Consider the following 14,828-nt stretch of genomic DNA (forward strand, 5'->3'; position numbering starts at 1 on the left):
AGTCGCTGAAGTTTGCTTCAGAATCCCCAGAGCTGAACTGTAACACCCTAGTGTGATAAAGTCAGAAGGCCATGAGGGTCACCTCAGGGGGGCCCCCCCTGCTCACCAGGAGATGAAACCTCTCTTGGGGAAGAGACTAGTCCCCGGGATGCACGTCGTGACGGCTGAGGACTCCCGCTTCCCAATGGAGAGCTCCTGAAATGAACGCTGCCGAGATGGTCGGGAGGAGACCCTCGGACTATGTCCGAATATGTGACATACCTGTCATTGCCACCCAACGAACAGTGTTGCTAAAAAGGAAGCCACTGTCCTGACCCTGTCGGACTGAACCTTTTCAGGTTCACCGGGAAACAAGAGTTATGCCAGAGTAAGTTAATTGACAGGGTGGAATCGACAGACGTCCAACTGCACTGAAAAGGATTCGGTCCAGACACTGTCCCTAGCAAAGAAAACCCTGGACGAGATGGCCATAGCCACCCGGACAGGGACCGACTTGCCTCCGGAGAGAGCATCATCGTTTGAACAGTTATCCGACAGAAAAAACTCATTCCATCTGGAGATGAGCCAATTATGGAAAGGCCTGGAATGGAACTGAGCCCATTCCACCATGCATCCCAGAGTGTAAAGACATCTGTCGACTGCGCAGACAACCATGTACTCCTAATGGAAGAGAGGAGATTCCGTCTTACGCCAGAAGAATTCTCAGATTCTGAGAATCCAGCAGGGATCCTAGATGAAGAATACCCAGAGAGGGATGCAGGGAGGACTTTTTCCCCGTTGATTAAACGTCTGCACCCTGAAGAAGCCACAGTCATCCTGACCTGGCCGTAAAGTACCCCGGTGATCCCGCTAAGAGCAGGAGGCCGTCCAGGTACAGGAGCATTGGGATATACTGAACAGAAGAACTGTCAGAAAATCCAAAACGCTGGTAAACCCCTGTGGGGCTGAGGACAGTCCCAACAGGCAGAGCCCGAAAAATTGTAAGTGTTGCTGTGATACAGCAAACCTCAGCCCATGCTGAGGAAAGGTCTCTGTAAGTACCCGTAGGCACGCGTCCTGTATATCCAGTGATACCCTAAAGTCCCCAGGTTCCAAACATCGTATGATGGAGCATAGGGATTTCCTCCTGAGCCCAGGTAGCTTTAGGAACTGGTTCAGGGAATTGAGACAGAGAACAGGCCAAAGAGGACCATTCAGCCACCGCACCAGAAAGAAAACAGAACAACCAGTCCCTCACTGAGATAGTGGGGATGGCCCAATTAGCTCCGCTTACCGCAACAACTGCATAGCTTTCTGGATCTGTAAGGCCCTTGTAAAGAGGGCGTACCCTCCTACCCACGTAGCCGCGGCAACTTGACACTAATACCGGGCGAACTGAGAAAATCGGTATCTCCCAGTTGTAGGCCTGTCCCGTCAGACTGAAGAGATATCCGTAGGTTCAGAAGCAGGATCGGCTGGCAGTCCAGGCCTGCTCGGTACTGGATATGTCGGCCCTTGTAGATGCCGACAGTCTACGAAGAAACAGACCCTTAGGCTGACCGAGAGGACAAAAAAGACTTAACAGACTTAGTCTGAGGCCTTGTAGTGTGCATAGCTGAAAGCGGTAAACTTGTCGTTAGTAATACTGCCAATGTTACTACAATCTTGTCAAGGTCAGGACCAAACAATATCAACCCTAAAGATGGTATCTGCACCTCTGCATTCTCAGAGCGCAGCCATAGGGTATTACGGAGGATACAGTCGCAGCCGGAACTCTGAAAGTTAGGAGACTGGTATCCAATATAGGCATGTCCACCTATGACAACTGCATATATTACATGAGCGACCAAATACATTTGAACCCCCGACGTGTTGGAGGGGAAAAAACGTTACAAATGCATCAACCCAATATGCAATAGTATTAACCAACCATGCTATAGCCATGGTAGGATGGGTAACAACTCCCGAAAGCAAGTATACTGATTTCAGGCAGAGTTACCACCTACGGATCCGAAGAATCCGACCACGCAGGAATGGGAGGCGTAGTAACGTCTGTAATCAGACGAGTAACACGCCCATCCCCCCCAGGAGGGGCTCGTGATGACCCTCAGGGAATTTGGGACAGGAGGCCAAACACTGTTGTAACACCTCCTATCTGGCAACAGCCAGAGTCCCGCTATGCGATCCACCCGCTAGTCAGCAACAGGTAACCCGAAGGCACGCAATACTGAGGGTGTATGATACAGGTGCAGGTCAACATTCACTCTAACCAGAATGGACCTGCTACCAGCCCTAAAGCAGGGATAATAATACCTGAAATAGGCTTCCCCCCGTGTAAGAGGGAAAGAGCCCCGAACAGTACCCAGTTCACGGCAGAGCCAACTGGGAAGTAACCACAGGGCGTCAACCACGCCAATTAGCGTTTCGTAGAAAACGACATCCACCCAGGGTGGCTGTTGTGGTAATCCCTGCAAGGGGAATGACAGACTATTGTGGCACCAGGGGGAATTCATATACTGCAAAAAACCCCTGCAGGGAGCGGTAGTCTGTGTCACAGGGGAAGAGTGCAAGAAGCTGCGAGATACCCTGAGATGAAAAGGGCAGTATGGTGAAGTAACCCCAAGTGAGGTACAACAATGGGGCCCGCCCGGCGATCCGCAATTGAGAGGATCCCGAGAAAACAAACCGCCCAAGGGGGTCGTGAAAGAGGCCGGCACCAGATGACGCCACATACAGAACCCTTTATGAGTCAAATCCTCCGCACTAACACCTGCAGCACATGACTTGCAGGATAGTAAAAATGGGTGCAGTATAACGCTCTATCTCCTGGTCAGACATATCTGACCCATCTTGGCGGAAATATTAAGCAGCACTATACTGGTCCTGACTGATGCCAAAAATAGCTGCAGGGACCCATTTTCAGCGTATGCAACACACAGTTCCATCTAAAATATGGCAACGTGCAGCACGCAACAGTATGTGACAAACCACACAAATATTAACAAGTATATAAATGTGAGGTCTCAGAACCACCCTAAGTACAGCTGTATTAGGGCAGATAAAGAAAAGGGATAGATATACACTGACAGGTGAGAGAATAAAGTACAGTCAGCACTAGCATAAGTCACATACAATGCAGATATATACATATATACATAAACATGTCATATAATATACTGCACTATTACACTGCATTCAACTGCCCAGATTCAGTGTCTGGGAAGGCTACAGCGCTGTGTACACTGACCTGATGGTGAGGTACGCAGGGGGACTGGACTCACTGCCATCCTGAGAGATTTCTGCTGCACCACAGAGATAAAATGGCCGCTGGAGACCTCAGAGGAAACGTGGCCCGCGGAGGAAGCAGCTCAGCGACGCCAGACTATGGATACTGAAAGGCGCGCTGAGCTGAGGGGAGGAGCCGCTGTAACAGGGAAGGCTGCCTCCCCTGGCCGGCTATTAACCCCCGGGACGCCGGCTCCCTGCACCGATCGTTAAGTCCCTGGTGGTCTAGTGGACACACGGGATATGGGGGGCCCGCCGCCACTGCCGGCGCCTCCGGTCTGTCCCCTGAGACCGGAGGCACAGGACTGCATTTGAAATGCGCGGATCACCGCAAGCGGTGATCCGCGACCTTACCTGCTCCCCGTGGATCCGGCAGCAGTCCTGGGCGCCCGCAGAGTCCGGCTAGTACAGACTCTGGGGTCCCGCTGAGATCCCCAGATCTGTACTGGCGTCTCAGCGCCAGCGGGGTGACGGAGCGGCAGCTTAGACGTCCTATGGACAGTCCGACGCTGCCGCTCTGAAGAGTCCAAAGTCCATGAAAAAACTTTGTCCCTAAAAAAATAAAATAAGCTTAGGGGCTGCTAATCAGCTCCCCCTGCGCTAACGGTGACCCGACTCCGGCCGGGCACCAACTTAAACTGAGGTGCCTCTGGCTTGGGGGTGGGGTTATAGGGAGAGTGGACCCAGTGCATCCTGGGAGCTAAAAGCTTTAACTGCGTGGTGCCCGGATTTGGTTCCCAACCTATACCCCAAGGTCAACCCTGTGGACCCCCTATGGACCCTGAAGTAGAAACCTATAATTTGTTTATAACTAGACATGTTCCCGTTACCCATAAATCCCTATGATGCCTCCAGCTTGATGACATGATGCACAAGTGTCCTAATAAAGTACATGGGAATCACTACCCGGCCTCATCCTGCAGGTGTTACTAGTGTACAGAGAAAAGCCCAGCCCAGACTGAGGACATCATATGCCCATTCATACTAGTAGTAGACGCATGGCATAGCCGGTCAAGGTTAGTGGCAATTGTGGCTGTGCTAACTAATGCACCTGTGCTGGCATTGCTGCAACAACAGGAATACAGCATTTAGTCTTAGGGCATAATTGTACTGAGCACCGATGGGGTGAGACGGCTCCGGGAACAGCTTAGGGAAGGGCAGCACAATTATACACATCGTTAGATACTATTACCGAGACTTGAGTACGTACCCAAGCAGTAGCTGATCTTTGGGGTCCTGAGACACATAGACGAAATCCCTGTGAGGGAGAAACGCACATCAGCAGGGAGTTCAGGAGCGCGTGTGACCACGTGTATAATACGGCGCAGGCTTCTTACCGTAGATAGGCTTTAGGCTTGTACCCCAAGGCCAGCGCTTTCTCCTCGGACATAATTAAGACCGCTGAGGCTCCGTCCGTCTGGAAGTACAGAGTAACACACATGACAGCCCTGCTGCGTTACTCGCCTAGTGATATAGCGTCTCCGGCTACCGGAATAATTACCAGAAATGAAGAGTTGGCTGCGGTCACAGTGCCGTAAGGTTTGATGAAAGCCGGCTTCAGCTTCGCCAGCTGCTCCATGGTGGACGGACGGATGCCGTTGTCTCTATCAACCGTTTCTCTACCTGGAAGCAGAGAGGACTCAGCAGGGGGCAGGACACAAGGGACAGAGCCTGCAAGTAGTGTCCTCCTGGCACTGAGAAACGCATGAAGGGGGATCTATACATTAACTCCAGTGGGGGACGCTCTCCTGACCTCCATTATGTGCTATATATGTAGCCGCTTAGTTAATCGGGAAGAATCTATGGGCAAAAACTAAAGGAGAGATCCAATGTACAGTGCGGAAATGATCAACCCAATACTCCTAACTTGTATGAAGGGATAACGCTTACAGGCAGAACCAAGCGTTTCTTTATAGCTCAGAGCAGGATGTGAGAAGCTTAGGTCCTGTGTCACTTATTACAGGTCCAGGTCTTGTAGCTGCCTAATGCTGGCCTTGCCCAGGGCACAGTGTACTGCCAGCTGTGTGTTACTGGAGTCAGACCTTGTAGTAGCAGCCTAGTGCTGGCCTTGGCCCGGGCACGGTGTACTGCCATTGTACTGGCAGCTGTGTTACTGTAGTCAGACCTCATGGCTGACTAGTGCTGGCCTTGGCCCGGGCACAGTGTACTGCCATTGTACTGGCAGCTGTGTTACTGTAGTCAGACCTCATGGCTGCCTAGTGCTGGCCTTGCCCCGGGCACAGTGTACTGCCATTGTACTGCCAGCTGTGTTACTGTAGTCAGACCTCATGGCTGCCTAGTGCTGGCCTTGCCCCGGGCACAGTGTACTGCCATTGTACTGCCAGCTGTGTCTGAGTGAAGTCAGACCTCGTGGCTGCCTAGTGCTGGCATTTGCCTCGGGCACGGTGTACTGCCATTGTACTGGCAGCTGTGTGTTACTGGAGTCAGACCTCGTGGCTGCCTAGTGCTGGCCTTGCCCCGGGCACAGTGTACTGCCATTGTACTGCCAGCTGTGTCTGAGTGAAGTCAGACCTCGTGGCTGCCTAGTGCTGGCATTTGCCTCGGGCACGGTGTACTGCCATGATGTCATGTACTATAGGTCATTGCTGGAATCTCCATACATTGATTTAGGGAAATCCCTGTTACCATCTCCTATATGACAGAAATGATGGGCTGACAGTCACCTGGCACTTTATAGGGGATGACATCAGACAGGAAACCAGCATCCTGAGCTTTCTTGGCCAGGGAATGTGAGCGAAGAGCATACTCATCCTGCTCCACCCGAGAGACGGCGAACGCTGCCGCCAGTCTGTCTGCAGAGTGTCCCATCGTCTCGCTGGTGGAGAACTCGGCAACAGCCGGGAGCTGTGGAGAGAAACACATCTCCTAATGTTATTCTGTGATCGGCGCACTGCACGTCCCGGAGAACCAATCCTCCTTTACGCTGAGGATTAGCGCACTGTACGGCTTATTCGCTCCTCACCTCTGGTGCCAAGTAGTCAGGCCGGATCCTGGACAACACCGACAGCCTCTGCCCCAAGCTCTTGGCCTTGTTGAGGCTCAGCATCGTTTTTCTCATTTTCCTGCTGTGCCGAATTGGGACATCGGACATAAACTCCACACCGCCGGCCACCACCACGTCACACTGACCGGATGCAATCAGACCGAAGGCTGCAGGAAAGACACCAGAGACATGAGAACACAGCGCTACACCGGACCCTCTCTGCCCCCTATACCGACGTCTGTATGAGGGGAATTCTACTAATCATCTGCTACCACAGCACTGTACAGAGGATGGGGGGTACCATGTAGTACACTCACACTATAATATGAGATATGGTAAGAACTTACCCTTGTTATCTCTATTTCTACGAAGTCCATAGGGTTCCACAGGATACCTTGGGGTATAGGTGTGACGTCAGTCGCAGGGCACCAAAGAGTTAAGCTTTCAGCCTCCCAGGATGCACTAGGTCCCCCTCCTATACCCCGCCCCCGAGCCAAGGCACCTCAGTTAGTTACCAAGCCATAGGCCGGAGGAGGAGAAGGAAGAGAGAGAAAAAAGATCTGGACACATACAAGAATCACATTCTCACCAGAGGGAGACGGAAAACCGGTGACCAGAGCAAAGCCCATCTGCAGCACAGGTGCGACAGGGCGGGAGTCCTGTGGAACCCTATGGACTTCGAAGAAATAGAGATAACAAGGGTAAGTTCTTACCATATCACATATTTTCTCCTTCAGGGTCCATAGGGTATCCACAGGATACCTTGGGGATGTCCCAAAGCAGTATCCTTTAAGGGTGGGGACGCTCCTGTGCAGAAAGGAGAATCCGCCGCCCGAAGGAAGCATCCTGAGAGGCAAAGGTGTCAAACCTGTAATACCTCACGAAGGTATGGACAGAGGACCACGTAGCAGCCTTGCGGATCTGGACTGCAGAGGCACCACGTCGAGCTGCCCACGAAGGACCCACAGACCTAGTGGAATGAGCCTTCAGAGAAGGAGGAACCAGTAGGCGTTCATGAAGATAAGCTTCAGAAATAGCCATACGGATCCAGGCTGCCAAAGTTTGCTTTGAAGCAGGCCAACCCTTCTTACGGAAGCCATAGAGGACAAACAAAGCGTCCGACTTCCTAAACGAAGAAGTGCGGTCAACATAAGTCCTTAAGGCCCGCACAACATCCAAAGAGGCCTCACCCACGGAAAGACCCGGTGAGTTAAAGGCCGGAACCACGATTTCCTCGTTAACATGAAACTGGGAAACGACTTTGGGAAGAAACTCGGGCCGAGTGCGGAGCACTGCCCTGTTCCCATGAAAAACCAAGAAAGGGGGTCTACAAGAAAGAGCCTCTAACTCGTCTGGCCGAAGCAATAGCCAGAAGGAAAACAGTCTTAGCTGTTAGCCATTTAAGATCCACTGAGCCTAGTGGTTCAAACGGCGGTCCTTGGAGAGCCCTCAGGACCACAGCCAAATCCCAAGGCGCCACAGGTGGAACAAAGGGCGGCTGAATGCGGACAACACCTAAAGGTGCGCACATCCGGGAGTTACAGGCAGCAGCGCTAGCACAGTCACATACAATGCAGAGAAAACAAGAGATATGGTAAGAACTTACCTTTGTTATCTCTGTTTCTACGAAGTCCATAGGGTCCACAGGGTTGACCTTGGGGATATAGCTGGATCAGGATCCATGGGCACCACACAGTTAAGCTTTTAGCTCCCAGGATGCACTTGGGTCCTCCTCTATACCCCGCCCCCGAGCCACAGGCACCTCAGTTGGTAAGCAGCCTAGGCCGGAGGAGAATATGGAACAGAGAGAAGGAAGACTGGAACACACAAGAAACCATACTCACAGAAAAAGGAGACGGAAATACCGGTGACCAGCAACACAGCCCATTAGAAGCCAGGTGCGTCAGGGCGGGCGCCCTGTGGACCCTATGGACTTCGTAGAAACAGAGATAACAAAGGTAAGTTCTTACCATATCTCTTGTTTTCTACTTCAGGGTCCATAGGGGGTCCACAGGGTTGACCTTGGGGATGTCCCAAAGCAGTTCAACTAAGGGCGGGGACGCTCCTGTGCAGAAAGGAGAATCCTGCGCCCGAAGGATGCATCCTGAGAGGCAAAGGTGTCAAACGCATAAAATCTTAGAAACGTTTGAACCGAAGACCAAGTGGCTGCCTTACACAGCTGAACAGCTGAGGCACCACGTTTAGCAGCCCAAGAAGGGCCCACAGAACGAGTGGAATGAGCCTTAACAGAGGCTGGAACAGGTAAATGCTCTTGTATCTAAGCCTCCCTAATAACAGACAAAACCAACGGGCCAAAGTCTGGTTGTTGGCAGGCCAACCCCTCTTATGAAAACCAAAGAGGACAAACAAGGAGTCGGACTTTCGAACAGAAGCAGTCCGATCAACATAAACTCTGAGAGCACGGACAATGTCCAACGAAGTCTCCCCTGCTGTAAGATCAGGGGACTGAAAGGCTGGGACCACCAGTTCCTGATTGATATGGAACTTAGAGACAACCTTAGGTAAACACTCAGGACGAGTGCGAAGCACTGCTCTGTCCTGGAGAAAATTATTAAGAAGGGGGGACTACATGAAAGTGCCCCCAACTCGGAAACCCTCCTTGCTGAAGCAATAGCCAGGAGAATCCTGAGAACACCCCGGAAAAAAAGTCTGTACGTCCGGTAACATAGCAATTCTACGTTGGTACCAAACCGATAAAGCAGACACGTGCACCTTCAGAGAGGAAAGGCGTAAACCTAAGTCCAAACCCGACTGAAGAAAAGCCAGAATCCTTGAAACTCTGAATACCTGAGGATCATAAGTTTCTGGACTCACACCACTGAAAGTATGTGTGCCACACTCTATGGTAAATCCTTGCAGAAGCAGGCTTGCGTGCCCTCAGCATGGTGGAAATAACGGAACTAGAAAAGCCCCGGGACCTTAAGACGGCCGTCTCAAGAGCCACGCCGTCAAAGACAGACGACCCAGATCCGGGTAAAGGTAGGGCCCCTGAGACAACAAGTCCTGCCGCTGAGGAGGAAGGTACGGAACGTCGATGGACAGACTCTGTAGGTTGGAGTACCACGGACGTCTTGGCCACGCTGGGGCCACCAGTACCAGAGTGCCTCCGTCCTGATAGAACTTGCGCAGGACCCAAGGCAGAAGGGATATCGGAGGAAACAGATATGCCAGCTGAAACGTCCATCTGACCTACAGAGCGTCCACCAGACTGGCGCCGTCGTCCCTTGTCCTTGACCTGTACACGGGCAACTTGTGACTGACGAGAGGCCATCCAGTCCATCTCCGGCAGTCCCTACTTGTCCATGAGTAGTTGGAATACCACTGGATGAAGCGACCATTCCCCTGGATGCACGTCGTAACGGCTGAGGAAGTCTGCCTCCCAATTGAGGATTCCGGGAATGAAGACTGCAGAGATCGCTGGAAAGTGGCACTCCGCCCAGGTTAGGATGTGAGACACTTCTGCCATCGCAGCCCGGCTGCGAGTTCCTCCCTGGTGATTGATGTACGCCACCGTGGTGGCGTTGTCTGACTGCACTTGCACCGCCCTTCCGTGAAGAGTGGTGCCGGCCGACTGCAGAGCCCTGTACACGGCTCTTAGTTCCAGAACATTAATGGGGAGAGCCGCTTCCTCCGCTGTCCAACGACCCTGAAGTGACAAGGAGCCTGTCACCGCCCCCCAACCCCGAAGACTGGCATCTGTCGTGAGCCGAACCCAGTCCGGGATCCAAAAGGGGCGAACCTCGAGAAGGTGAGCTGTTTAAAGCCACCAATTCAGGGACTGTCGTACATCCGGAGATAGCACCAGGGTCAGTGACCGGATCCGGTGAGGCAACCCATTCCAGTTTGCTAGAATCAGCCTCTGCAGAGGCCTGGAGTGAAACTGGGCAAATTCCACCATGTTGAATGCCGACACCCTGGAACCCAGCACTCTCATTGCCGAGTGTACCGAAAGACTGGCACAATCCAGGCAACTGCGTATCCGCAACTGTAGGGAAGATACCTTTTCTAGAGTTAGAAAGATCCGCTGCTGATGAGAATCTAGGAGGGCCCCCAGATGGACCCTCTGCTGAGATGGGATCAGGGATGACTTCCTCCAATTTATTAACCACCCGTGCATCTGCAGACAAGCCACCGTCAGTTGGAGATGTTGCAGCAGAACCTCCGGAGAGCTTGCCAGCAATAGGAGGTTGTCCAGATACGCTAACAACCGTACCCCCTGGTTCCGAAGGTGGGCAGCCATAACTGCCATCACCTTGGTGAACACCCTCGGCGCTGTGGAGAGCCCGGAACTGGTAGTGACGGTGCAACAGAGCGAACCGCAGACACCTCTGATGTGACGTTGCTATCGACACATGGAGGTAAGCGTCCTGGATATCCAGGGAGACCATGTAATCCCCTGGTTCCATAGCCAGAATTATGGAACACAAGGTTTCCATTCTGAACCTGGGAATCCTGAGAAACCTGTTCAAAGACTTTAAATTTAGAACGGGTCGATGGGAGCAATTGGGTTTCTGTACCAGAAACAGCAGAATAGTACCCCATCCCATGCTGAGATTGTGGAACAGGTACAATGACCCCTGCAGTCAGCAAGGAGTCTATAGCTTCCCTGATCAGCATAGCCTTGGCTATGTCCTGAGAAGGACTCGTGCAGAAAAAACTAGTGAGGCGGTCTGCGCCGACAAGACAGGGCGTACCCCTGGGAGACCACTTCTCGCACCCAGGCATCGGTGGTGGTATTGAACCAGCTCTGGGCGAAATGAAGAAGTCGGCCTCCCCTCTGGGATCCCCCAGAGGGAGGCCCGTCCCATCAGGCGGAAGGCTTATCTTCCTGTTTGGAAGAGAGACGCCTGGCACTCTAAGCTTGTTTCTTGGACCTAGCCAGTCTACCCACGATCCTATCCAAGTCTCGACCAAAAAGTAATTCCCCATTAAAAGGTAAGGCCTCCAGGCCCTTGTTTGAATCAGCGTCTGCTCTCCAGGACCTCAGCCATAAGGAGCGGCGGGCATGCACAGCCGCAGCCGACACCCTAGAGGTTAGCAGACTAGCGTCCAAGGAAGCTTCTCCAATATAAGAAGCCGCATCACTCATCTGTCCTAGTAATGCCCTCTGGACTTCCTGAGTATCCTCAGGAAAAGTGTCCCCTAAGGCATTGGCCCAACCCTAATGGCCTTAGCCACCAGGAAATGGCCCTGGACGGGCAAGCAATTGCTCCCGAGAGGGAATAAATAGACTTAAGGCAAGCCTCAACCTTTCTGTCCGTGGGATCCTTTAACGAGGAAACTGACGGTATTGGCAGCGTAGCACTCTTAATAAAGGCGTGTGACATGGGAATCCACCGCCGGTGGAGCTACCCACTTCCTACAATGCGCCTCCGGGAATGGATAATTGGAAGCCAACCTCTTTTGAGGCACAAATCTCTTACTGGGTGTCTGCCAAGCCACCGCCATATGATCCGTTAATTGATCAGATAGGGGGAATACCGCCGAAGTCACCTTAGTTTTTTTTTTTTTTTTTTTTTAAACTAGGGAATTTCTACTTAGGATCAGGTGCCTCATCCTCTATTAGGAGAATGGCACGCACCGCCCTAACCAGAGCTCGTACATTAATAGACGACCGAGATTCCAACTCCTGAGCCGAGGTGTACGAATCGGAGTCGTCCTGGACATCACCCTCATCTGAGGACCCCTCAGTGTCCGAAATCTGCGCCGCATGCAACTTATGTGCACGCTTAGACGCCCCTGCAGCCCTGTCATTGTGCAGCATCGACTGAAAAGTCGAAGATGCAGCTGCCAGACTCTGGACTGAACTGGAGAGCACGTCCACCCATGGTGGAGGAGCTGCCACATTGGTCTGGAAAGGCACCACAGACTGTTGTGTAACAGGAGAGGCCTGAAAATAGATAGGCAATCCTGAATAAGGGTCCACAATCTGTGACCCAGAGGAACTCTGCAATAATTGCAGGGTACACTGGTAATGGGAAATGGTAGGCTGGGACAGAGTCCTCGTAGGGACAGCAGACGGAGCCGCAAGGCGGTCCGCCAGAGACACCAGCACCTGTGAAAACATAGCCCATGGTGGCTCCTGTGTCATAGGGGGTCTGGATTGACCAGGAGTCAACTGACACCGCTCATAAAGGCCATCCAGAGATGCCTCTTCCCTATGTGATCCCGCAGAGCAGCGCCTGCAGGAAAACAACACTGGAGTCCCGGAGTGCTCAACTTCACCCTCAGACATAACCAAATATAATGTACAGACAAAATATATATGGCAATAGAGGAAAAAAGAACTGCACTTCCCTGTGTGCTGAACAACAGTCCTGAATATGGCACTGTGTAGCACACAACTGTATGTGACAGACCTCACAAATACTTGATTTATATATGTGAGGTTAGTAGAAAAGCCCCTCCTCCACACTTGTAGGGCTAAGGAAGAAGGAAAGAGATAGATATAAGCTGACAGTAATAAGAGAAAAATACAGACAGCAGCACTAGCAAAAGTCACATACCATGCAGGAAGATATACTCACTGCACCTTTACACTACACTCAACCGCCCAGATTCAGTGTCTGGGAGGGCTATAGTGCTGTGTACGCCGTCCTAACAGGGGAGAGGTACACAGGGGGACCGGTCCGCGTGCTCCCTGAGGGATCTGCGCTGCCACATGTAGAAAAAAATGGCCGCCAGAAACCTCAGAGGAGGAGTGGCCGAGTGAACTGCAGCTCAGGGACGCTAGACATGCAGGCTGAAAAGCGCGCTGAGCTGAGGGGAGGAGCCGCTGAACAGGGAAGGCTTCCTCCCCTGGCTGGCCATTAACCCCAGGGATGCTGGCTTCCCGCTTGCCGGTTATCCCTGGTGGTCTAGTGGTCCCACGGGTTATGGGGGGGCCCGCCGCCACTGCCAGCAGCCTCCGGTCTGTCCCCAGGACCGGAGGCTAAAGGACTGCATTTAAGGTATTCCGCGCGCCGCTGCTAGCCAGCGACGCGCGGCTTACCTGAATCCCCGGCGACTCCGGCAGCAGTCCTGGGAGGTAGACAGAGTCCGGCTAGTACGGACTCTGTCCTCCCGCCGCGATCCCCAGATCAGTACTGGCGTCGCGGCGCCAGTCGGGGATCAGAGCGGCAGCGTGGGCGTCTGTACAGACAGCCCTTCGCTGCCGTCTGTAGTAAAAAGAGAAACTAAAATAAATAAAATCTATTAGAAAATAAAAAGCTTCTGGGGGCTGCTCCTGCAGCCCCCCTGCGCGGTGACCGAGTCCGGCCGGGCACCAGCTTACACTGAGGTGCCTGTGGCTCGGGGGCGGGGTATAGAGGAGGACCCAAGTGCATCCTGGGAGCTAAAAGCTTAACTGTGTGGTGCCCATGGATCCTGATCCAGCTATATCCCCAAGGTCAACCCTGTGGACCCCCTATGGACCCTGAAGTAGAAATAACAATTCCTGCACTAACAGCGCTGATCACTCAACTACACAGACACAGGGCCTGGTAGGACAAAGCGCTGCATACACAGAGCTGAGCCACAGCGGAGGAGAGGTATGCGGGGGGACCCAGACCACGATGCTTCCTTCCAGGCTTCCAGCAGCGTTCACCATGCGTTGCAGAGAAGATGGCCGCCGAGGAGCAGAGAGAAGCTGGCCTGGGGGAGGAGCGCTGACACAGGACCAGTCAGCACAGTGCAGAAAGGGCTGTGTGCAGCGGGGGAGGCGCCGGCTGTGAGACAGGGAAGGCGCGCTCCCCTGGCATGCATTTAACCCCTGGGACGCCGCAGCGCTACCGCTCTGCTGCGGTCCGCTGTCCCAGGGGGTAGTGGAAGCGCAGGTTGGTCGCCTGGCTCCACGCTGCAGCCAGTCCCCAGGGAGCCCCCTGCCTGGGGACTTAGGACCATGTGATCAGCGGGGACCCACCGCGGGACCCCGCTGCTTACCTCTGTCCCCCTTGAATCCGGCCATGGCCCGGAACATCTGGGGTCACCGCTAGCTGTGACCCCAGATGCCCACCAGCATCCCCGGATCAGTACCGGCGTTCTGGTACCGGCGGGGTGTAGGGAAGACAGCATGGACGTCAGGACTGACTGTCCATGCTGTACATCCAGATGTGCAGCCACAGCTGCATGAAGAAAAAGCTTCAGGGGCTCTTCTAGCCCCCACTCCAACAGGTGCACCCGACTCCGGCCGGGCACCAAACTAAACTGAGGTGCCTTGGCTCGGGGGCGGGGTATAGGAGGGGGACCTAGTGCATCCTGGGAGGCTGAAAGCTTAACTCTTTGGTGCCCTGCAACTGACGTCACACCTATACCCCAAGGTATCCTGTGGATACCCTATGGACCCTGAAGTAGAAAATATATGTCACATACACATTACAGAGGATGGGGGGGACCATGTATTACACTCACAATATAATATATGTCACATACACACACATTACAGAGGATGGAGGGACCATGTATTACACTCACACTATAATATAGGTCACACACACACACATTACAGAGGATGGGGGGGACCATGTATTACACTCACACTATAATATATGTCACACACACA

General features: G+C 53.0%; 1 protein-coding gene across 1 annotated transcript in view; it reads right to left on the reverse strand.

Annotated features, from left to right (window-relative positions):
* HADHB (hydroxyacyl-CoA dehydrogenase trifunctional multienzyme complex subunit beta) overlaps positions 1-14,828 on the reverse strand; it is a 67,617-nt gene that overhangs the window by 19,625 nt on the left and 33,164 nt on the right. Inside the window, exons 8-12 of the mRNA XM_088481720.1 lie at positions 6,248-6,435; positions 5,949-6,129; positions 4,766-4,887; positions 4,602-4,681; positions 4,475-4,522 (exon numbers count right to left, since the gene is read on the reverse strand). Coding sequence (XP_088337846.1) covers positions 4,475-4,522; positions 4,602-4,681; positions 4,766-4,887; positions 5,949-6,129; positions 6,248-6,435 — 619 coding nt within the window. The remainder of the gene's footprint in view (positions 1-4,474; positions 4,523-4,601; positions 4,682-4,765; positions 4,888-5,948; positions 6,130-6,247; positions 6,436-14,828) is intronic.

Source organism: Taudactylus pleione, unplaced genomic scaffold, assembly GCF_031769625.1.
Source record: "Taudactylus pleione unplaced genomic scaffold, aTauple2 ptg000277l, whole genome shotgun sequence".
NCBI lineage: Eukaryota > Metazoa > Chordata > Amphibia > Anura > Myobatrachidae > Taudactylus > Taudactylus pleione.